Genomic DNA, 25,575 nt, shown 5'->3' with positions numbered 1-25,575 from the left:
CATCTGCTTAATTCGTGACGACCAGAGTACAAATATACGAGGCTAATATTCATTGGCAAGTTGTGTGAAACTCTGGCCTGCTGCTGAAAGAAAACAATTTTGCAATTCAGATTACCTTTTGTGGCTACATCAATGTAAGACGTGTCATTTTTTAATAGTGTCCCCCTAATAGAGTAAGAATGCAATCTTAGGAGCATCTTTCCGAACGAAACCACATCCTATATACAACTGTGTATTCCACGAAAGCAAAAGAGTTCTTTTGTGAAAAACGAAGGATCCCAGCAAGAAAGCTGAAAAGTAAATGAGAGAAGATGCATAGCAAGAAACATAAATACGTGATCAAACAGTATCAACAAGTTCCAGGTTGGAAGACAAGTCCAATAAATCTTTCTTGTTCAGCATACAGGATTAACACTCAACCAAATTATTCACTGAACGGAGTACAATATAATTCGATATATTTTTGTATGTGATTACATGGATGCCAAGTCAAGAAACCATACTTAGTGGCTAGCTAAATCATAAATGCACCAGTTGACAGGGCATGTGCAAGACTAGGCAAAACTCCACGACGAGCAAAGATGAAATGGTTCACTCGCTGACACCATACACCAAACTGGGGAGCACCCAGAAGCTCTCCAACTGCTTTCTTTTCCATCCGAAAATATATGTAATGGGGTGGGAACTTGTAGGCACGAACTGACCAAGCTCTACCTCAATCCAAGGTTTGTCGGAATTTTTGGACCCACTCGGAACGTAAATGCAGTTACTCTTCCCGCCCCATCGTTCAGGGTTCTTGCAAGAAAATGTAGAACTCCTGGTATCCATGCTAATAAAGAGAGCCCAATTTTCCAATTTATCCAACTTCATCCACTTAGCGGGTTCTGTTAAGTCGAGGCGGTAGGCTTGAAAGCAGAATTCGTGAACACGTATGCAGAGGTCAACCATGAGAAGCATGTCACCACAGACCACCAACCATGGTTTGACCATGTCCTGTCCGCACACTACAACTGGTATTTCCGACATGCCAAGCTGAGGTGCCAAAGAAATGATATTGAGCTTCTGAAGAGAGTCCATGGCAAACATCTTACCTTTGAAGGGCACAATTTGATGAATGCGGCGTTCAGCAATAAGAGGGTGTTCTGTCCAGGAGTTTGCTCCAAGTTGCCACTGGAACATAGAATTTCTTGAGAAAAGGAGGAGGTACGAGCTGGGCGAACTTAGCGGAGCTGTAAGGATGCCGTAGTAGATTTCAGAGTTGTCACTGTGTCGGAATTTCGGGGGCTTCATGATAGTACCAGTGTACACATCAACAAGGAAGCATTGCTCAAAACTGTAGAAGATAAAATACCCATATGAGCAGCCCAAATAGCGCACGTGATATGGAGTCTGTCGGAGTGCTGAACGACGAAGGGATAAGTTTGTCTTCGCAGGATCATGAAGTTGCCATTGGGTGTTGGATAAAGGGTAGTCCGACGTATCGTCGTCCCCTATATGCCGATGAGCATTATGAAGATCTGTGTTGACAAAGAGAGGTGGGAAGGAGAAGTGATATATGGGCAGGAATGAAGAAACTGTGGCACGCCAAGAGCGGCATGTGCTAGTAACAGCAAGGAAGTCATGGAATGAGCTAAGGAGGACAACGATTAGGTGAAGCAGGCTGTCCGTAACATCTGCCCAAACTTGTCGTCCAGATGAGTCTGAGTCATTTGATCCAAAGCTGTGGCAAATTTTCTTAGACGGCTTCTCTGTGATGGCAACTTCTCTGTCATACAGAAAATTCAAGAAAGATAGATCAGAATCAAGAAATCAAATATCACAGGGACATAACTAGTAAATGGTTAGAAATGCTAAGGGGCAAACCAAGATGCTCATCTCACTGAGCATCATTTTTTTCTTTTCAGACAAGATGTATATCAAGTTATCAACATGGCATATTTCAATCACAATAAGGTACAGCAAAATAACCAACATGTTCATGTTCAGCACAACAGCATAATATATGCATATTTTCAAATCATGCAACAGGGGGTGATTCATACTCTGGAGAGCACCAGTATCCTTAGAACAATTATAGCGCACATACCAAGTGACGAGAGTATCATATTCATAAATAAATAAAATTCGTTTTAATGCAATCTTTTCATCACATAAATTTATTTTGGGTCAATCCCTGCTTTGCACATATTTTTTTGGTAACTAGCTATCCCAATCCCTAGGTGTTACACGACTGACAACACAAAGCATCATGCCAAAATTCTTTCGGGTCAGAATAACACCAGGCCCATAGTTACACAATTTCATGGCCGCGTCCGCATGTTCTTACAACAAGATCAAACTTGCATCAGAAAGAGGAGAAAACAAGGTTAGGGTTCTACAGACCTAGGGACGAGAGCAGCAGGTGCCGGCGGCGGCGAGAGCTCGGTCTCCGGTGGCTCTTGGCTTCCGAGCCAGAAAGGGGCAACCAAGTCTGTATCTACCCCTTCCGCCGCATCGCGTTTGCCCATCGGATGCGTCGGCGACGAAGGGGCGGAAAAGAATCGGCGGCGCGGAGATGGTCGATGGATTATTTGGCTGGAACGAACCTTCTGCCTGGCTTTTTATTCGGCTGGAACGAACCTGCTCGGGCCCGGCCCATCCCAGCCCAGCTTACCCGTGTGCTTCCAGTACTCCCTCCGTTTCTAAATATAGGTCTTTTTAGAGCTTATAAAAAAATCTTTTTAAAGATTTCAACATAGACTATATACGGATGTATATAGACGCATTTTAGATTGTGTACTCTCTCATTTTACTCTGTATGTAGTCCATATTGAAATATTTAAAAGACTTATATTTAGAAACAAAGGGAGTACCAGAGTAGCAGTTAAGCCCAGAAGATTTTTTTCTCCTAGGATTTTTGTTCTGACCCCCCTATAAAAAGGAATTTGTTCTGAGGATTAGTGCAAATTTTGTGTAAAATTATCTGAAAAAATATGGACTGGCGATTTCCTTTTCTTCTTTATTATTACATAAAGATGTGTGTGGCAGGCACACCCTTTAATTAAGAACCTGTAGTCTTGGAAAATTGATGCAAACCACATAGTTCCACGGATCTGCTCGACACACAGCTTCTCCATCATAAGGAATATTCAACAACAGTATATCAGACTGATGTAAAAATTAGTGAACTTACTAAGCAAAAAAATACAATTTATCAAACAGTAGTCTTTACAAGAATATGTATGTCAGCAATGCTACATCCCAATCACAATAATAAGGTATATCAAACAACCAACAACCAGCATAAGAGTACACTAGTAAAGCTTCCCTTCCGAGCTCTATCCTTGAAGCAATGTTCACGGCAGCGATAACTTGGCCAAAGCCGCTCTCTCACACATGATGACCAAGGATGCACCCGTGACGACGATGGATTATATATTCAGCACGTCTGGAGTAGCATTTCATTTTTATAGAAACAGCTGCAGTTACACGTTTGCCCCGTAAGTTGCCGAGTCGCCAAGCGTGTCAACAGCATGCACAACAAAGCCTGACGTTAGTCCAGAAAATGGACGGTGCACAGCATTTGCTCGTTGATGAAAGCAAAAACTACTCCATTCGTCCCATAATGTAAGACTTTTTTTTGACACTACATCTTACATTATGGGACTGAGGGAGTAATATGCAAATGTCAACAAAACGGAAAAAATAGTCCCTCTGTACAACTGTAAATTCTCATGGAAAAAAAGAGAGATCATTTCAGAATATTTACAGTTGTAAAGAGCGACATTTTTTTCAGAGTGCCGGTAAAAAAAATATAAGGGTCCAGTTGTAGCTGGGAATGCGGAAAAGCGGTGGTGACAACACTTGTGTGACTTGGATGGTGGTGCTGCGTGCACCTGGTCTCAAGCACTGGGGCGAAAGCCTAGGTCAGACCCGAGTGGTTATAACCGGCAATGGTGATGTTTTCTTACGTTGTTGCCTTGTTGGAGGCATTGCTCGGATATGCTCGGACTGATACTTCAGGGTGAAAAATTAGATTCTAGACTTTGTGGTTGGATCCAGTGACGGCGACGCTTGAGTGTCGCTCCCTTCCTGAAGGTGTTGCGGTTGAAAATCGCCGTCATCAATGTGGTGTCAATGGTTTCTGCAGATATGATCTCAGTTGTAGTTTGTCGATCACTGACCTGATTGTTTTGGGGCTTTCTTTTATCTTTTTTCCTCGCCTACGCATAGTTTTTGCTCTTATGACTTTGCTAGCTGCTCGTATGTTTCTACGTATGTGTTGGGTTGGCTGTGTGTATCTTAATTATGTTATGTATCCTCTTGAGGCTCCACTTTGAGCCAATAAAATTCCCCCTTTGTTGAAAAGTAAAAAAAATACAGGCAGTATAGTTTACTAGCAAAAGGTTTTTTTTTCAAGACCACTAAACTTGTCTTCTGGTGCGCCTGAAAAAAGTGGAGTCTTTACTGTATGTAGTGCGTACAAATTGGCTAGTGGCTAGTGATGAATGCTCGAATTTTAGAGAGGCTTCTACTAGTTCTCGACGTGATGGAACAAGAGAAGCATCGAACTTTCTATGGCGTAGTGCAGCGCCACCAAAGGTTCAGGCATTTGCGTGGAGACTGGCGACTGATTCATTAGCAAATTGGACCAACAAAGTAAAAAGGAACTTGGAAGTTCTAGGAACATGCCCTGTATATGGGATGGAGGACGAAGACTTGTTTCATGTTTTTTGCACTTGTAATCATGCCGTCATCTTATGGCAGGCTATGGCGAAGGAATGGGTACTGCCTGAGCGATTAAGCATTGCACATGTTGGCCGGGGCTGGTTCCTTCATCTCCTATCAAACATGCATGAAGAGGAACAAGTTAAGATCATGATGCTCTTTTGGCGAATCTGGTATGTGCGTAATAAAATAGTGCACACAAAACAACCACCACCCGTGGAAGTTTCTGTGCGCGTCCTTGCCAGTTACCTGCCCTTCTTAATCTCCCTTCACGTGTGTTCAAATGTTGATCTAGTGAAAGGGAAGATAGCAACTAGAAATATTCAGAGACCGGTTCAGGTCACATGTAGTATTGAACAAGAGGTCTGCTCTTGGGCTGCACCAACTAGTTAGCAGAGTCAAACTCAACTAGGACGCTTCGGTCCTGGGTGCTACTGCAGGAGCCAGAATGATCCTAAGGGACCATGAGGGAGAAATAGTTTTCAGTGCTTGCAGATTCTTATATGCATGCGATGATGTTTTCAAAGCGGAGCTACTTGCAATAAGGGAAGGAATTTCTTTGGCCCTACAACGGAGTAGCTCACCGATAGACCTGGAGTCCGATCATTTAGAGGCTGTCAACATGATCAAGGGAGGTACCAGCAACAAATCTAAAAATGTGTTCATTATTAGAGAGATCATTTGTAGTATGGGGGAGAGAAATTCTCGCATTGCTCATACTAGTAATAGGGTTAGTCATGCCTTGGCAAATTTTGGTAGGATGCAACGCCGAACTATGGTTTGGCTAGGCTCTGGCCCAGAACAAGTATTGGCACTTGTGGGACAAGATGTATTTTCTCATTTCATAGTAATGAAAGAATTTATTTTGCAAAAAAAATACTTGCCTTATGGTACAAGCTGCTAAAATACGGACGCAAAGTATATGAGCTCGAACTCAAATGAGCTTGGATGAACAGTTAAAAAATTGAAAACAAATTCAAAAAATTCTGAAACTTTTTTTGGTAAACTTTGAAAAATATTTTAAGTGCTTGCAAATTTTCATCATGAGATCACATCCGTGGAAGGCGTGACAAAAAAAAATCGATGCTCCGAAAATGCTACTTTCGAAAGCATTTTGGAGCATCCGAGCTCATTTTGCATGTTCTTTGTGCACCAGATCAAACCAGCCTCTTCAATGCATACGTCATCGGCCACTTCCTTGCTTTCACCAAACATCACACACTCATAGGCCCACTGAGAAATGTCGTAATTGTTCCCGGCCCTCTTCAACTCCACGCTCCCCATACAGCTTATGAGCTAAAGGAGCATGATACCGTAGCTGTACACGTCGACCTTCACATTAATCATTGTGTTCTTGCTCCATTCGGGCGCGAGATAGCGTCTCGCGCCTCGGACACAAGTGAGTGTGTTGGTATGGTTCCTAATCAGTAGCTTTGCATGTCCAAAATCAGCAATCTTGACTATCCCTGAACTGTCGATGAGTATTTTCCCCGGTTTGATGTCGCAGTGGATTATTGGGTTCTGTATCTCTTCATGCAGGTACTGCGCCCCCCTTGCGACATCTAATGCAATCGTAACGCTCTTTCCCTAGCTTGGCGGTACATCTGAGTTGAAGAGGAGGCTTGCAAGGGATCCTTTCGGTATATACTCGTACACAAGCAGGCGGCACGTATCCTCAATACAGAAACCAATCAAGCACAGCAGGTGTCGGTGGTGTGTTCTTGCAATTGCACGCACCTCCGGATGAAATTCTCTCACCCCATCCTCAGCCATCTTCTCGGGCCTCTTCACAACAATCTCCTTGTTTCTGTTGGCAAGGACACCCTTGACTACCATACCAGAAGCACCCCTACCAAGAACGTCGGCAAATCCAATTGTGGCCACATCTAGATCCCGAAAAGAATAGGATTGCATGCCGAGGCTGTCCCCATCAACCTTGCAGTCATCCAGTTGGGGTGCCCTTGTGTAACTCAAAGATCATTTATGTTCATTGATAAGAAGCACAGATCATGAGATCACAACCAGTGAGAATACGACCAAGATACACAAACTTATCATCCACAGTATAGTGGTGATCTATTTTATTTAAACAAGGCAAAAGGCTTTCACCCAATGATATAATAAATATCATCATCATCATATCATTAACAACTTATCATCATAATACATCATTGTCATATAACACCTCCTCATGATCATCGTTTTCATCAATGAGACATCACATAGCAAATTGGTCATTAGTCATATTCACAACTACTCCTCATAATCAACTCTAACACATTGTACCACATAATAAACATATTGTACCTCATAGGACCTACTACATTCTCTTAGGACCTACTATATTCTCTAAGGTAAAATAGCAAAAAACAAGATAGCCCCTGACTCTCCATTATGGAGAATGGAGATTATCATGTCTCCAATTCTTAATCAAGCCTGATAATTAATGTTATTGAAACTATAGAATTAAAGAGATTGCATGGTAGCTAACTAGCTAGCTATAGTACTACTTAATTAATTACCGTGGGTCGATACCAATACAGTTTATCTCTGAACGGGCCTGGAACGTCTTCGATGAACTTTTGCCAAGCCCTGCCGGCCCGCCGGCAAAGAAAATGAATAAAGGAGTTATTAATTAGTTGATATCAGGACATATATATAATGAGATTGAAATTACATGTTGACTATCCCCTTCACGATTGAGTACTCTTTAGGTTCTTTAAACAGTGAGTCCAGCACTTCAACTTTTCTTTCTTTAACTTTAATGTCTACCAAGATCCAGTGGAACCTGCATGCGCACTTTAATGTCTACCAAGATCCAGTGGTATCTAGCTAGTAACAAAAACAGAATTTGTAGTACAAGACAGTGTGGACTCACTGGAAGTTGTAAGGAAGTAGTATATCTGCATTGGTATTGAGGCGCTTCAAGAACTCTAGCATGTTATTCTCTACTTCTTGTTTATAATGTTCATATGACCATGTCTCTTCATTAATGGTATTTGGGTCAATGAACCCAATGCCATGGCGTCCAGTTTTTCTCATTTCGGACATTTTCATCCTGCATAATACCACAGAAAAGAATATAGTGAGGATAATTACAGGTAATGATCAACGAGAGCACTACAGCTAGCTTGAGACTTAAATTACAGAAAGAAATCACTTACAGACAATAGCAACTGACGATAGATTTGTCGAGTGCGTCATAATTGAATAGCTGAAACAGTTATGTATACTCAATAGACAGAGCTAGCTTATGGAAGTAATCCTCTTCCTTGACTTTCACCATGAGGGACTGTAGATTGTGGGTCTTGCAAATTTCCATGTACCATTGATGCAATTCATACATTCTCGTTGGGAGGTTCTTGACCTCCTCGGGCTTGACCAAAGGTTCGTCGTGGACATATTTCCGTTTTATTTCCTCCTCTCTAAGCGGAGACATGGGCTCGATCTTGAGGAATTGTCCAACAGTCATACCAAGCATTTCAGCCTGCATTATATGCTCCTCGGTTATTACCAGATTGCCCAGCTGGGGAACATTAACGGTTTGCCCACATATATATAGGGCGCCGGTACTCTTATGTGTTGTTGGCACAACAAGCGGGGGGGTCGATTGCGTCGCCTGTTCTCCCAGCTGGGGAACGGTTTTCCCGCATTTTTTGCCAGCTGCTTGGATCGAGCTCGAGCTCGATTCCTTCTGTACTCGTGCTCAATGTGCCTTCCTGATTTGGCGCTCATAGTCTGAGTCAACAGGCTTGGGAGCTGGTGGTCTAGCCATACGAATAAAGTGGTCAATCGTTTCCTCAAGCACTTTCTCGGCGGCGGTGCCGGTTTCGGTCCAAAATGGGCGTCCACTTGGGCCTTCACTATGGCTCTGTTTTGCTCCTCAGTCATGTCGTAAGGCCTCTGAGGAAGAGGAGCGAGGCTTGGACCATATTTATATCGCTTGCATCCGCCTGTACCTCCTGTACTACCTCGACTCGTAGTGCTATGCACCATAGCTCCGGCGGCTCTCTTCCCCGATTGCTGAGGCGGCGGAGACGGCTGACGTGGCTGAGTTGGAGTAGGAGGAGTGGCCTGACGCTGTACCGGACTTGAAGCAGGAGGAGTGGCCTCACGCGGTGTCGGACTTGAAGAAGGAGGAGTGGCCTCACGCTGTGCCGGACTTGAAGCAGGAGGAGTGGCCTGCTGCTGTGCCGGACTTGGAGGAGGAGGAATGGCCACACATCGAGGAGGAGTCGGATGACGACACGGTGTCGGTGGCCTTCGAAAGATGATGCAATCCTTTCTCCATAGGATGATACGATGTATGGCCTCTCCCAGTGTGTGCTCCTCATGCTGTCCAGGAATGTCAAGCTCTAGCCCCGAATATTGGTCCACCACTTCATCAACCACGACACGAGCATAGCCGGCTGGAATCGGGTTGCAATGGAAGGTTGCTTCGGGAGGATTTGTATAAGCAACGGCGTCCGCTACCTTCATGGATATGTTCTTTATTTTGAAGTGTAGCTCACAGTTGGTGTTCTCCATGTTCTCCATGATGGCTCGGGCTCGGGCGGCGGCGACAGAGGAGTTAGGGGAACAGGGGGGAGAGAGGGGGGAAGCAGGACTTAGTGAAATTTTAAGCCCGCGGGTGGTTAAGTCGAACTAGCAGTAGCACACTTTAGGAAACGCGCTATAGCTAAATTAGCTATAGCGCGTTTTAGAGAAAAACGCTACTGCTAAGTCTAAGCACGCATCAAAAATACACATTGGTCATCATTGATCTTTTTATGTAGAATCTAAATAGTCAACATGAATTCTCACTGTACCTGTATAGGTACAGGCGAGGATTCATATTGCAGCCACAAATCCTACACATATAGTTCAATGAAGATCAAGTGCTCGAGATAGTTTGAGAAGTAACATATTTAAGGTGGTAAACACCTTGTTCGCTTAGCAGTATGGGACTAAACTTAATTAGGTGCAATACTTAGCAGCAGCGAGTTTTGAAAAAAAATGTTGCTACTAAGTACTTTAGCAGTAGCGCGTCCAGGGAAGGGCGCTACTACAATATCTACCTTGGAGGCAACGCCGTGGCAATTATAGTAGTAGCGCTTGTTTCACCTAGAGCGCTACTGCTACCGGGTTATTGGTAGCGCGGTTCCCTCAAGCACGCTACTGCTAATTAGCAGTAGCGTTTGTTTTTAAACCGCGCTGCTGCTAAGATTCTGTGTATAAGGTTTTCCCTAGTAGTGATAGGTGACCACAGGCAGCAAACCCATGTGTAGGGTGTCGATCTGCTCGGCATTAAATCACATGAGAGATTAGTGTTGTTGAAGGGAAAACATTCTCCATTCCTAACATAAAGCGGTTTCGTTACGTGTTTAAGGGCGCCGAGTCCTTCACGATCCTACTCTTAAATAACTTGAAGGTAGATGAAGGAAAATGAAAGGATGCAACAACAAACCAAGGGCTTCTTTGAATAACGTAGCACTAATTGTCTTGAGCAGCTAAGTTGATTGGTGGTCTGTTGTTCAAAGATGCCTTGGTCCGCTGTTGCATACCTTGTTTTCTCTTCATCTACCTCAGGAAATTTGAGAGCGGGATACTGAAGAACTTGAAGCCTGGCAAGTCTCTTCTTTCATTGCAGAAAAATCCCCTTGTGGTAGAAGTACGGATTATTTGACTTGGACATTAAGCTTATGTTTTGAAGAGAGGCCCGGCAGACTGAAATTCAAATTTTCCATCTTAGCAAAATTATTGTTTGTTGCTCGATATTTATGTAATGTTATGTTTATGACACGTTTTTGTTAATGTTCTAAAGGGCATTAGCACCAAACTCATGGTCATGGTGTCATCCTACGACGCCGCTCCCATTAGCGCCAACTCACTGGCTGTGTATTAGGCAGACCGTGTGGCGCTGTTTGCGGCCGAGTGCGCCCATGAGGCATACTTGGCAGAACACATTCAGGCGAACCCATAGCTCCTCGCCGAGAACCGCTCGATCTATGAGTCCGTCGAGGATGAGCAGAAGTCCAAAGTAATCCGCCATATGCCTAGCAACAGAAGTTTTTTTAGGAGCTAGCCAAGAAAGAAGCACGTCTTGAGGAGAGTGATGAGCCGGTGGCATCGAGTTCGCCGACCGTGCGTGCCGACGCGCTAGCTCCTCCAATGGGGTGGGGGGGGGGGGGATCCACATTCCCTGACCCCATGATGACCAACTTCACTGACTATCGCTCGGAGTAGAGTTCCATTCCCGGAGTAGTCAAGATAGATAGTTTGACATTGATGTAGGGATGTAATTATGTAGTTGGTGTCAACTCTGATGAAAAATTCTGATGCTTTTGCATATATGAATCATGAATCCTTATATTGCTTATGTTCCGTGCATGTGTTTTTCTAACACCGTGTTGACTGGTAACATTTTGTTATTCTTCCTTATGTAGATCAAGTGGTCTATGGTGTACTAAGGTAGATATCTAGGAGTCTACAATTCATGGCAAGCATGCATGAACAAGTGAATCATTACAAAGACAATTTCTACAAAGATTTTAATACCAGGGAGGAGACAGAGGATGATTACTCCCAGTATTTGATCAAAGAGAAGAGGAACCACAAAGTAGGCAAGGGTGCAGGTCAGATCAGATTTAGTTGGAAGAACTTGACAATCTTCATCCAGTTCCTCCTAATTGTGGCATTGCTGGTCATGATGCTTTGTGTGGACCATGTAGCATAAATTTGTCACATTGGGATTTAGTGACTACTTGCGACTTGTTATGATGCTATATATGATGCTTCTGTGAGCTTGATGGAGTGTTTGTGAGTTGGCTATGATGTGGTACTATGTGTGGTATAGTTTCTATATATACATGTATTTTCTTGCAGGACTAACGGAAAACAAATGTAAAATACCAACTGATAGAAGCTTTCCCGAGTACCACATTCGGTAGAGATACTTTGTCAGGAACAAAGCTTTGCAAAGGTGCCACACCATTGCGCTCTGATTAGTCACTAGAGGCTTTGCCGAATTGGTAATCCCCGACAAAGCGAGTGCGTAGGGGTTTCCCTGTGGGTGAGTTTGCCGAGTATAAGCTTTACAAACTGCAAAACATGGCAATGTGTGTTTGCTGAGTCCCAGACAGTTGGTGCTCGGCGTACCGGCATCGCCACTTGTCGCCTCATGCTTGTCTAGCTTCGCCGAGTTCGGCTCTCCGGCTCTCGGCAAATACATGTGCCATGTGGCAACGGCCACCGCAGTTCGGTCTGTCAAGTGCGTTTTTTCTGCCGAGTACCCACTTAGATTTCGGCAACGAGTTTGCCAAGTCCCCAAGGGTTGGTTCTCGGCAAAATGTCCTTTGATTGAAGGTTTCAGGCAGAGAACCCATAGCCGATATCTTTACTCGGAAAACTATATGTTGAGTGTTGCAGGCACTTAGGAAATATGGAAATTGCGGTAGTGACTCTAGTTTGTCCTGTATTGAACAAGGTACTTTCTGGGATCAATGAGAACCTTGGCATGTTCTTGAATGCCCGTTTTTCCTTCTACTAGTCTATAAAGCAGGGCCACGAGGCATTTTTCCTTTACGAAAAACCTCTCTCTCAATGTGTCTCGGTAATCATCAAGAAATATGAAAAACAAGGGACAATCAAGAAATGCAGATTTGTTATAATACTAGCAACACAAATGATAAGAAAAGAAACGCAAAATGAAGGGAAATAATCACCACTGAGAAGTTCGATGCTTCCCTAGCGACACTGACATGCAGTGACCACGACCCTTTCCTGTTTTCTCAAGAATACATGGCGCAGATTCAAAATCTTTCATATATGGATACACTCATTAATTGTCACATGCTGCACTAGTTTCACACAGAAACAGCCGGCCATCACAACCCAAAGATAGATATATAGGGCAGAAAGAAGAGAATGCTGGTAGGTACAAACATTTTCGGACTAATAAGTTCAGTACAAAAAACGACAATTGACCCAGAATGATGACAAACTGAGCAATGCTAGGCATACTAAGATAAAATGGCAGAGTGGTCTTGCTACAATCTTTTGCATCAAGGTCGGTCCTCATATTCTCTCAGAAATGTAGGCCGCCAGCCTTCCAGCTGGCCTTCGTCCTCCAACTTCCATTTCTCCATGGCACCTTAGCTTTATCCGCACCAAGTAATCCACCGCGATCCATGCAAAGCTAAGCCTCACCGGCATTCCTTCTTCATCATCTGGATCCAATAAGGCCCTCGACTTCTCAGTCCATTTGGGGTGATACGTTACCTGGTACCACGCAGAGGCCTTCATTTCGTACAACTGATTCTTCTCATCGTCATCGGAGATCTCAACCTCATCTAATGTGATGCTTTCGAAGACAGACCGATACTCCTTCTGGAACGCATTGTACGCATTCTTGAGCCTGTCCTTTACATCCACTAGCTTTCTGCTGTTGTTCCTAGGAAGGGACCAGATGTGCCCTGTCACAAGTTCAGCTTCGGTGCGGACGCCGTATTGATTAAGCAGTGAGTTCAGCTGCCTATCATATGAGCACTTGCACTGCCATGCACTCGCAAGGAAATCTGATGCACCGGCAACTTCTAGATCGCTGTCGTAAGGCAGATCATGTAGGGTCCAAGCTTCATCAGAATCCCAATTGCCACCAGAAGCTTCTTGGATTGACCGATAAAGTCTTCCAAGAATCTTCTCGGATTTATATGATTTTGAATCTTCCTTTATCAGAAAGTCGGTAGATTTTTGGTCGAAGATATGATGGCATCGCCACAAATTTGCCTGTTTTGGGGAAGTCTACAGCAGTTGCTGCTAGTTCAGCTAAGCGAATGCACTTCTCATCCATAGCTCCAAATTCACTAAGATCAGCATGAACAACATGAGCATTGGAGATCATACCAAGATTGTCACTCACCATGTTCTCCAAGAAGAAACCAACTGTGTCCTGTTAGAAATATAATATGTTAATTTACTAATGCAACGAATAACTACAAAAAGTATTTTTCCACAAAACAAGGAAGCCATATGCAGAGACGAAATTAAGATACAAGCCATGTGAGTAATGATTTTTGGCACCCAGGAACCTCCCAAGTTTGACTACTCCTGAAAAAAAAATTAATAAACTGGGCATTGTAAAAACAAAAACAGAAAAATTAACATCATACACCTAATCAGAAAAATTGACATCGGACACTTAAACATTGCAACAATCTGCACACTTGCAATTTGTGTGTGGAAACACTATGAAGCACGTCTATGCGGACATTCATATCCAAATAAAGTAATCTACTTGAGAAATGATGAGAGAAGTTAGGTGTTTAATTATCTGGTATGCAAGAGCTCTAGCCTTAATACTAAATGCCAGGACTTGTCAACTCATGTTTCATTTCAGCCAATGAAAATATTCTGGTAGGTGACAACATTCACCACCCATGAAAAAAGAAGGATTGCCAAGATGCTGATAAACTTTTGTTGAGCTTATACTTTGATCAGACTGATGTACACTAAAAACCAACTGATCACATTAGCCTTGTTGCGTGATCTAAAACTTTATTTGAACTGGCATATGGTTACGGTTGACATTAATTAAACCAAGAGTTGAACATGCATGGATAACTGCACAGCAAATAACGAATACAAAGAGCAATGAAGATATCATATAACACACATATCTAAGGGAAAAATGTCATGGGTTTCACTACTTACATGTTGAGATACTTCACGTGGTAGTAGTTTCACTTCCGGTGGGGAGTAATCCATGGGTTTCCAGCTCTTTTTGCTCGGAGATATAAGTTTGTCATCCCATGTGACGAAGTATATATCACCATCAAGATCACTCCCTGATGCTTCATCTGGATGTGGCCTCTCGCCATTTTGTGGAAAGACCAAACAATCAACCATGTGGCGCAGCTCAGGCACATCGACTGCTTCGAGTATCCGGACGTCCCCTGGATGATAGCATGGGTTCTTTGCAACTACTACAGTGCCAACAATGATCTTTGCACCACGCTTGACCAAACATGGATCGAGCAACGGAGCCGAGGCACGGATGAAGCACTGTCCATATTTGAGGATCCCAAGCTCGTCGAGGCAGCCAATCAACCACCTGCCTTTTGGCACGAAGATCCTCGTTTTCTCCAGGAGATCATGAAGTTGTGCAGATCTGATGGCCAAGAGCATGGCCCTCAAGTGTGGCTCAGTTCCGGGACCAAAACCGGCACTCAACATCAGCGCCGACGTGTTTGCATTCTCAGGACTACATGACCTCCTTGTTATCTCAAAGGCTGTGTCACTGTCAGTCAAGATCTTTTCAAGATTACCCACCATGCTCTCCTGCATCCGCCAAAAGACGGCATCAGAGACGCCCAGCGACGAGAGGAGCACTATTTATTTGGCGGTTAAGGAACCCTGGCTGGAACCTTCTCCAGGCAAGCACCTCTATCACCTTATGATCAGAGTCGAACTTCTTCATGCTCGGCCTCAGGTACAACCGTATCCCATCATCACTCTCTCCCTGCCACACTGCTATCACGCCCTTGTAGCCACCAAACCTGATCTGGTAAGCAGATGGTGGACTGTCGGCCGTGAGCTGCAGCCTCTGGGCGACCTCCATTGCAAGTTCCGGCACAATCTTGCCGATTCCGTCCGAGAAAGTGTAGCCATTTCGCTCAATGTCCTCAAGATTCTCGTTCACCTCATGTGGCTGAACCGTGACAGTGGAATATGATGATGAGAAGCACTGCCCCATCCGAGCGGCGTGCTTGGCTACGTTTCTGCACGTGAACCGTCCCATCCACTGCCTGATGCTCTCCACCGTCGTGTTGCCGTCCTCGGCGAAGAACCACGCAGATCTATCCCTGAGCTGGTTCGGCGAGAAGGCGAGCAGGGAGTACTTTCTTCCACACATGTGGAACCCTGATGTCATGAACGTCCTGACCCGCATGTGCACAGTGGTCTTCTGCTTAAATGAGTGTGACATCAACTCCTGGAGGATCGGCGCCGCGTAAAAGTTTAGTGTATTGTTGTTGAGTGACTGCATCGCCTCGTCCATGAATGTTACTCTCAGGAACCGATCGGCCACATGATGGTAGTGCCATAGCAGTCGGTTGGAAAGCTCTTCTTCTGGTGGCAAGCATTAGGCCCTGCTGGGCGTGATCACCAGACGCCGCACCTCGACAGTGTTATTGTGACTCCTGTCCTTCCCACACCGGAGAAGTTTAGGGCTAACTCTGTCTAGGGCTTTCGTTAGCCTCTGGCATGCATCGAACACTGGCAGCTTATCCCCCCAGAAATCCTTCAACGCGGCCACATTGTCATGGTCGTCTCTTTCCCTCAGCAAGCCGAGGAACTCCGGCGTGAGCTGGTGCTGGTTGATGATCCCCTTGTGCACCAATGCATTCACGAGGAACAAAACCGGGAACGTGAGACCCTCGGCCTTCTGTACGCAGAAGAAGAGTTGCTGCTGCTGCATTGGCTCCTGCATGACTGGAAGCTCGGCACGTACATTGAGCCTCGGCATTGGCTCCTGCATGACTGGAAGCTCCAGCACGTACTGGAAGCTCGGATCTCGCCGCGGCGTCGATCGCGCGGCGCACCGCCTGCGGGTGCGCGAAGTGGACGAACGCGTGCGGGGGCGCTCGGAGGTAGGGCGGCGACGGCGCATAAGGGAGCGCCAACGTTGCTGGAAGGAGGAAGTCGGGGTAGGAGCCCGGCGGAGTCCATGAGCTCTTGACGCGGCATCGCCAGACCTGGCCGATGCCCATGTACTCCAGGAAGCCGGCGAGGCTGCGGGCCGAGACGCTGCGGTCAAAGCCGCCGACGCTCACTTGCGTCGTCACCGGCGGGTCGCGCGATCGCATGGCCATGGCGCGGTGTGGGAACGCGGTTGGGAGAGGAGATGAAGCGGTTGTGTCTTGTGTGTCTGGCGTTAGGCGATGTAATCCCTCCTCCCTCCCTTGGGATGTCTTTTTCTACTCCTCAGTAACGACGCGTTGCATGCCCCCAGATCGAGAGCTGCCTCGGTTTTGAGTTTTGACTTTTGACTAATCACTAGTTGTGACGTGTACACACCAGTAATTACTAGTGTGAACTTGTGCTTTGTTAGAATAAATCCGAGGCATATCGACCGTTGATTATCCGAGGACCAAGCAATCACACGAGCACGACACCGAGAATTGTTAACGAGGTTCACCGATATGGCTACATCCCGGGACCTGATTATGGGTGCTCCTCCCCATGACACCGCTACAATACCGCACCTGGTCGCCCTTGACACGACACATGCCGCCGGTTTTCCCTGCGTTCCGGTGCTATTATGTTGGCATAAGTTACATCGTGTGTCTATCCTCGTTATATATGAGAGGCATAGGATACAAGTGTCCTACTTGAACATGACTCAATATCCTATCTAAACATAATACAACTACAAGTCCAACCGTAACCTACCTTATACACAATATTCAACACAACTCTAACAAACTCCAATTTGGCGAATATTCTCCATCACCTTGAATTCGTCTATGTGTCAAACTTCCATGTACATCGGACTTGAGCTTATCCATGAGCACCGCTGCTACTCCAAAGACTCCATGTGATTCCACCTGCAATTTGTAGTCCCTCCTTTTCTTGACTACAGTCAACACTCGTGCGAAATTAAGTTCCCTTTACTCTAGTTTGCGCTCCAACGTTCAGAATATCCGTTCAACGCCATCACACACCGATCACTGACCTGTGTGAAAGTGAACAACTCACATATTGGGTGTCACACATAAGAGTTATCTGAACTCAACATCACCGCTCCTTTCTTGACCGCCTGTGTGAAACTTGAATGAATTTCACCGTTGCTTGTAGTCATCCGAGTTAAATTCGCTGTTGTCTCACCACATGTATAACCACCAGAGCCCTGGCCCGTCTCCATGTCCCGTGCATACCGCACACCTCGCCGCTATTATCGCATCGAGCCTCCGCTGTCCGGGTCGAGTCTCAAGGGTCGCGAACCCACACCACTCAAGCCCCAACTGCAGAGTACCATCGATCATCACCGACCGATGACGAGTTTCACATTTCCATCAGACCACTGGGCTCCAATCCGAACCACGCTTCACTCGGTTTTTTCCCCGATGAATAAACTTCGACACTCTGTGCACTTACGTCGTAGCCCCACAATCAGCTCCACCTTCAACATGAATCCATGATACATGATCAGTCCACCCTTGCGCCCCGTTGACTCCAAGCTTCGTGTGTACATCACCTTGAATCAACTCTGCACCATAGTCTTGTCGAAGCCGCACAAGCCTCGGGCATGCGCCGCATGTTTCCACGCCCCAGAAGTCGGTCACCATTAGCATCACGCACCTATATCGCTGTCGCCGATCTCACCACCGTTTTCTGTTACAAAGACTCACGTCGATCCGTCTGACTATCTAGTCCGACCCAGCCGAACTTGTCCGGCTGCATGACACGCTCGAGGCTCTCAAATAGTCTTCCGCGAATTTCCATCCATCACATGATAATTCCATCTTAGCTGACATGACTTCCTGCAATGCCTTCAAGCATCCTTGTTGTGCCAACAAATTTTTCACTCTTGTCTGCCATAACCCAAGATTTTCAGTTCTGTGAACTTGTCCACCTCAAACCTGATACCTGTTGGCGACATGGTTCTTTGTATAGCTGACCTTGCGAAAAATTATCCGAGCTCTCTTGTCACACAATGCCCAAGTACACAAGGTTGTACTACTAGCAAATTCCAACCAAAAATCTCTCTGGTCTTCACGTGTATAGCGCTCCCTGGCACAAAATTCCAATGCTAAGCTTTGCTTCGCCTTCTGCTATTTCCAATGGATGCCAACGTGATGGATTTGTTTCTCCTCGCCGAATCGATCTGCCTCTCACCGCGTCCACACAAGGACTCGGTCCTCTTTTTTTGTCCAAACAGGTTTGCTATTTCACATCTAAATGTGAAATAGCTATCTCACATCTAAATTCTAGACTGTTTGATAAACAACATTAAGATTGGTGTTCTTTTTGATGGGTGCCCTCGTGCAGCATCTTTGTCTAACTAAGTGCGTTGTCTCCGGTTGTCCCGCTAGGCAATTTCCGTCAAAGCAAAAAGCTTAAGCGTTATTTTATTTCAAGTGTTCTCATGGGCTGTAGTGTTTTCCTGTTACTATCTGGGCCTCTGTGTTTTTTTTTCTTTTTTCTTTTTTTTTCTGTTTTAAATTACGGACAATTTTAAATTCATGATTTTTTTGTCTTTCATTTCTATTTTCTATTGTCACATTTTCTATTTCTTTTTTTCTTTTCTGTTTCTTCATTTTTTTTCTTATTTATTTGTTTTAAATTCTTGATTTTTTTCCACTCTGCCATCTGTTTGCGTTAAATGTCGTGTAATCTTGATCGCAGGTTGTTTTGTTGCACATGTCTTATGTCGTGCCGTGCATCTGGTATCTACTTTGTCGGCTTGCTCGCGCGCGTGTCTTTTGTTGGGCCGTTTTGGCAGCGCAATCTAGGTCCTTTTTCAGATTACTTTTGCTAATTCTCATCTAGAGGAGAGTTAACTATGTCTCGTCTACCTCATATACCCTTAGATATCCGGCTTCTGAGTCGTGCTTGTTGTCGTTATGTCCTGTTTTCTGTTTGTCCCTTGTGAAGTAGTGAGGCCTGATATAACTTTTTTTAGTGAGCCGTTTTTATGTTTTGTGTATTGTGTTTATTTTGTGGGCTCCAACTTTTTTGTGAAGGATCGCGAGTCTTTTTGTTTTCCGTTTTTGTTTATTTTGGTTCAATTGTGTACGTAGAGGAGAGCGTCATTTGATTTTTTTTCTTTTAGATTTGCTCATCTCTTCAACATGAGATGTAGTGATGTCTCATCTAAGTCTATAAACGTTCGGTTTGTTTGCTTTAATGTTTGCACAAACTCGATCATATGCACTGGTAGATCGTTATTTTTTGTGATGTGTCCTCTTGTCTCGTTTTCTCGCGTTTCTTTTCACATGTGCCCATATATGTCATTGTTTTGGGGGACGGGGCCCTTTCTTTTCTTGTTCGTTTTGTTGTGCGTTTTCTGTGGCCTGGTGGAGAGTTTGTAGAGTCCATCCTCGATTCGCGCTCGTAGGAAAATCCATCCTCAAAACAAAACTGGGTATATGTTTTATTCTTCATCCTAGTTGTAAGTCAGCGCTCAACACGTAACTAGGCTCGTAATTTGTTATTGTCTTAGTTGCAAGTTCACCCTCTACTCGGAACTAGGCTCGTAGTTTCTTTCATCCCAGTTGCAAGCCCACTCTTAACTCACAACTCGGCCTATGTTTTGTTTTAAATCCAAATTCCACCCTTAACTCGCAACTAGACCAGTAGTTTGTTTCATCCCAGCTGGAAGTCGAACCCAGACTTGCAACTGGGCTCGTAGTTTTATAGTTGTCCCAGTTGTAAGTTCACCCTCGACTCACAAATGGTATCGTAGGTTTGTGAAGTTGTCCCAGTTGCAAGTCCGCCGTTGGCTCGCAACTAGTCGTAATTTCATAGTTGTCCCAATTGCAAATCCACCCTCGACTCGCAAATGGGCTCGTAGTTGTCTTAGTTGCAAGTACACCCACGACTCACAACGGGACATGTGTTTTGTTTATCATCCTAGTTGCAAGTCCATGCTCGACTCGTAAATGGGCTTGTATTTTGTTATTGTCCCAATTGCAAGTCTACCCTCGACTCGCAAATGGTGTCTTAGTTTTGTGAAGTTGTCCTAGTTGCAAGTCTACCCTTAGCACACAATTAGGAGTGTAGTTTGTTTCATCCCAGTTGGGTGGCTTGCAACAGGGCTCGGAATTTCATAGTTGTCCCAGTTGCAAGTCCACTCTCGACTTGCAACTGCATGTGTTTTGTTTTTCATCCCAGTTGCAAGTCCACACTCGATTCGCAACTGGGCTCCTAGTTTGCTATTGTCCCTGTTGCAAGTCCACCGTCAAATCACAACTAGGCTCATTGTTTGTTTCGTCTCAGTTGCAAGTCCACCCTTAACTCGCAACTCGGCCTGTGTTTTGTTTTCCATCCTAGTTACAGGTCCACCCTTAACTCGCAACTAGGCACATAAACTGTTTCATCTAGTTGCAAGTTGAACCCTGGCTTGCAACTAGGCTCGTAGTTTTGTACTTGTCCCAGTTACAAGTTCACCCTCGCCTTGCAACTAGGCTCATAGTTATCCGAGTTGCAAGCCCACCCTCGGCTCGCAACTAGAGCATTTTTCATCACCGTTGCAAGTCCACTCTTGACTTGTAACTGAGCCCATATTTTTTTCATCCCAGTTTCAAGTCGACCCTTGACTTGCAAGCGGGCTTGTAGTTTCATAGTTTTCCCAGTTGCAAGTCCACCCTCGACTCGCAAATGGGCTCGTAGTTGTCCAAGTTGTAAGTCCGTCATCGAATTGCAATTTGTCTCATAGTTTTGGGTAGTTGTCCCGGTTGCAAGTACGGCTTTGATTCGCAACTAGGACCTAGTTTGTATCATCCTAGTTGTAAGTATACCCTTGGCTCATAATCGGGCTCCTAATTTCGTTGTTGTCCTAGTTGCAACTCCACTCTTGACTCACAACTGGGCATATGTTTGGTTTCTCATCCGAGTTGCAAGTCCACGCTCGACTCGCAACTGGGCTCGTAGTTTGCTATTGTCCCAATTGCAAGTCCACCATCGGCTCGCAACCGATAACATAGTTTTGTGTAGTTGTCCTAGTTGTAAGTCCACTCTCGACTCGCAACTAGGCCTGTAGTTTGTTTTTCATCCCAGTTGCAAGTCCACTCTCTACTCACAACTAGGATTGTAGTTTGTTTTCATCTCAGCTGCAAGTTAACACTCGACTCGCACTAGGCTCGTAGTTGTGCTAGTTGCAAGTCTGTTATCAAATCGCAATTGGTCTCGTAGTTTTGTGTAGTTGTCCTGGTTGCAAGTCCACCATCGAATCGCAACTGGGCCCATAGTTCTGTTGTTATCCCAGATGCAAGTTCACCCCCCCCCCCCCCGACTCGCAAATGGGCCATTCGTTTTTATCCCAGTTGCATGTCCACCCTCGACTTGCAACTAGGCATGTAGTTTGTTTTTCATCTTAGTTGCAAGTCCACCCTCTACTCGCAACTGAGACCGTAGTTTGTTTTCATCCTAGTTGCAAGTCCACGTCAACTCGCAACTAGGCTTGTAGTTGTCCGAGTTGCAAGTTCAGCCTCGAATCGTAACTGGTCTCGTAGTTTTCCATAGTTGTCTTAGTTGCATGTCCACCCTCAACTCACAACTCGGCACATCGTTTTATTTTCATCCCACTTGCAAGTCCACACTGAACTCGCAAAAAGTTTTTTTGTCGCCTCAATCTGCAAGTCCGCGTTGGGCATACCACAACACCAACCTTTTTTCTCCTCTCCTAGTTGCAAGCCCACCCTCTACTTGCAATCGGGCTTTTTAAACCATTTTTATTTGTTGCCTTAGTTACAAGCCCACCTTCATTTTTACGAGTAGGTCATCCTTTTTTTATTCTTCCCTAGTTGCAAGTCCACCATCGATTTGCAATTGGTTTCCAAGTTTTTGTTGTTGGAATTACAAGGTCACATCAACCTACAATTGGGGTGAGCGACCAATTTTTATCCAACTACAATTCCACCTTTAATACGCAAAATGTGAGCCCTGATCCTGACAGTTATTAGTCCACATTTTTGGCCCTTTTCAGCTCCCAACATTATTTTATTTTTATTTTTTCTGGTCCCAACCCATTTTCTTGAATGTCCCAGTTGCAAGCTCATCTGCAACCCATTTTTTAAAAACTTTTTTAAAGTTATGCAACCGAGTCGGTGGAACCCAAGTTTTCATGTGTTAGTTTTTTTTTTGGAAAAGCCACCATTTATATGATTTTTAGTTCCCAGCCCATTGAGAGTTAGTTCCCCACCTTTTTTTCAAAATCAGATAGTTGTATACAAAGGAGATACACCCTTTTGAGTCATATCCTTTTGTATATAAGGCCAGTGTTGTTCATGAATTCAAAAAAAATTGTGTTTCCAAAAAAAATCTGGTATTTTGAAAAATATTTGCTTGAAAGTTTGTGTTCACCAATTCAAAAAATATTCAATTTTCAAAAATTGTTCTGAATCAAATATGTTATCATTTTTAAGTTTTGTTTACAAATTCAAAAAAGGATCAGGTGTTTTAAAATTTGGTCATAGATTTAAAAATATACACAAATTTAAAATTGCTCGGGTTTGACAAACAATGTTCCTAATTTTAAAAATGTATTTGAAATTTGAAATTTTCTTTATAATTTTCAAGTAATGTTCAGTTACGCCGCCGCCATTAGTTCTGTAGACCTCGCACTGCTCATTTGTCACCAAATCTCGTTGCTTGCAGTGGCTAGCAAGATGTGTAGCCGCAAAGGAGGTATGCAGTTCGAATTGTAGTACATGCGGCACATTCTTTTTTGCGCGCGATGCTCACTGACAGTTTTACACCAAAGGGCTAGCCGAGTAGAAGCTCCTGTCGTTTTGGGCTGGGTGTCATGGGCGAAACATAAACAGCGAGAAAACAAGACAAAACAATCAAACAATGCGACAGCGGGGCTTTGTTTATCTGCTAATGTGTGATGATGTCGTACTTAAATGTTTACAGTTTCAAATTTTGTTTGGAGTTTCAAAAAAAGTTCCTGTTTTCAATAAGTGTTGATGCTTACAAAAGATGTTCGTGTTTAAAAAATGTTCTTGTTTTTCAAGAATTATTCAAAGATTCAAAAAAGGTATACATTTTGAAAAAATGTTCGAGTTTGTATATTTTTAAAGGTTCGCATTTTAAAAAGTTCTCTTTTTTTTCTAAAAAGTTGTGTTTTGATGTTTCAAAAAAGTCTAAGATCTGTCACTGCTTATACTTCATAAGGTTCTGAGCTACATAATAGCCACCAAGTCTAATTGTGTCAGGTGGTTAGCCAAGCGCACTGACAACCAGGTAGTCTTCCGTTTGATCCCAGGCTCGCCTTTCTTATTTAGGATTTTTAACGTTTGAACTGAGACAACATGCCAAAAGAAATTCTCGCTCAAAAAGAAAAAAAAACAGACAAAAAAAAGGGCAACAAACAAATAAAAAAATAATCTGCTGATGTTACAACTTAGATGTGAAATATTATCTCATATCTAGATGTGCTATAGTCAGACCCCTTGTCCAAAACATATCTCGTGTTACCTTGGTACAGCAAAACGCAACAACACATCTCGCCCTAGCAGCTTCCTTGCGCGACGCACGCGGCATGCCTGCACATGGGCCTCATGCATCCACGTTGGCCTAGCTCGGCCAACCCTCGAGGAAGCCCTAGCGAACCCTTACACTTTCGCTCTGCCGCCGCCACACGTCTGCTGCCATCAACCGCCTACTCCGATCCAACCGCTGCTCGCGACTCTGATCCCGCTGACGCCGCTGAGAACCACTGCTGCGATTTATCAACTAAGCTGCTGCTTCCAATTGCTTCTTCCAATCTCGTCGAGAACCACGCCGCAACCGGCTGCATCTCAAACTTGATACTTTCTCTAGATGAACAATCTGCAGTATCACTTGTTAGAATAAATCCGAGGCATACCGTTGATCAACCGAGGACCAAGCAATCACACGAGCACGACACCAAAATTTGTTAATGCAGTTCACCTATATGGCTACATCTCCGGGGCCTGACTATGGGCGCTCCTCCCATGACACCGCTACAATACAAAACCCGGTCGCCCTGGACACCGGTAGATGCCGCCGACTTTCCCTGCGTTCCGGTGCTATTATGTTGGCATAGGTTACACCATGTGTCTACACTCGCTATATATGAGAGGCCTAGGATACAAGTGTCCTACTTGGACACGACTCAGTATCCTACCTAAACACAATACAACTACAAGTCCAATTGTAACCTACCTTGTACATAATATTCGACACAACTCTAGCATGCTTGTTTGACGAGATTTTGTACGTGTACACACTACACACTTTGGTGAAGAAGAAGATAAAAAGGCAAAAAAAATAGTGAAAATAGGATTAAAGAAAACCGGCTGCATGCATTCAGTACGGGATAAAAGGTCGAGGGTACTATGATGAAAAAGAAAAGTCGGGGATTCCATAGTTTAAATCCTATACTTGACATTGGTATTCGCATTTTCTAGATTTATTTTAGACCTTACGGCAATCTGCGTTCTCTAGGAGGAGACAATTCCATCGACTACCAAAGCATCTGTGGCTATTTCGTCAATCTCAAGATGATCTGCCGGCCGGCTCATTCTCTCGAAGGTGCTTATAGGGGTAGGGTGTGCAGTCTTGCGTTTACAAGGATGAGTGTATGCTTATGTATGTGAGCGACTTCGATTGTAATGTTTTCAAAAAAAAGGTCGAAGGTTTCGATCTTTGTCGATGTCCTTTTTGTGGGCACTCAGCAAATAGTCGTCACACGAATACCATAGATGAAACATTCGACATGCAATGGAAACTCGGTGACCTAGGTCTTTTTTTTGGGAGAAACTTACGATCTATTTGTAATAGGTCTTGCAATGTTACCGATAGCGATGCATCGATTACAAGTATGACTAACTTGGAGAGAGATGACCTCCGAAGAGAAAATTGACAGAGATGGTCGCGGTGATGATGGTGATGATGACTATGGAGATGAGATGAGATTGGCCGCGGCTAGGGTTTGTGGTTGGTTTCTGGTTCTATCTTTCGATGAATTCTCTCCTCTGTTGCGAATTAGCCGTGGCTTCTTTTATGAAGTGTCAGTGGTTCGATGCCCTAGTACCGAAGGCGAGCGGTACGACCACTGGTACAAGAGGGCGCGCTCGTATACGTGCGCCATCTTCTGCTCTATTTACCTTCATGCTTCTCCTTTTGCCTTCACTAGTAGAA

At 44.4% G+C, this 25,575-nt stretch overlaps 1 protein-coding gene and 1 pseudogene across 1 annotated transcript; both read right to left on the bottom strand.

Moving 5' to 3' along the window:
* Nucleotides 1–400: 400 nt before the first annotated feature.
* Nucleotides 401–2,580, bottom strand: LOC123169084 (putative F-box/kelch-repeat protein At5g24040). The gene is made up of 2 exons (XM_044586930.1): nt 2,383–2,580; nt 401–1,765 (listed from the first exon to the last, which is right to left on the bottom strand). The coding sequence occupies exons 1-2, from the start codon at nt 2,505–2,507 to the stop codon at nt 592–594; spliced, it is 1,299 nt and encodes a 432-aa protein (XP_044442865.1). The 5' UTR covers nt 2,508–2,580; the 3' UTR covers nt 401–591.
* Nucleotides 2,581–12,762: 10,182 nt separating this feature from the next.
* Nucleotides 12,763–16,556, bottom strand: LOC123170698 (probable RNA-dependent RNA polymerase SHL2; annotated as a pseudogene).
* Between the last annotated feature and the right edge of the window lie 9,019 nt (nt 16,557–25,575).

The sequence above is a fragment of the Triticum aestivum genome, chromosome 7D (genome assembly GCF_018294505.1).
Source record: "Triticum aestivum cultivar Chinese Spring chromosome 7D, IWGSC CS RefSeq v2.1, whole genome shotgun sequence".
Taxonomy (NCBI): domain Eukaryota; kingdom Viridiplantae; phylum Streptophyta; class Magnoliopsida; order Poales; family Poaceae; genus Triticum; species Triticum aestivum.
The sequence above is the reverse complement of the archived record's forward strand: the minus strand, read 5'-3'. Positions and strand labels throughout refer to the sequence as shown.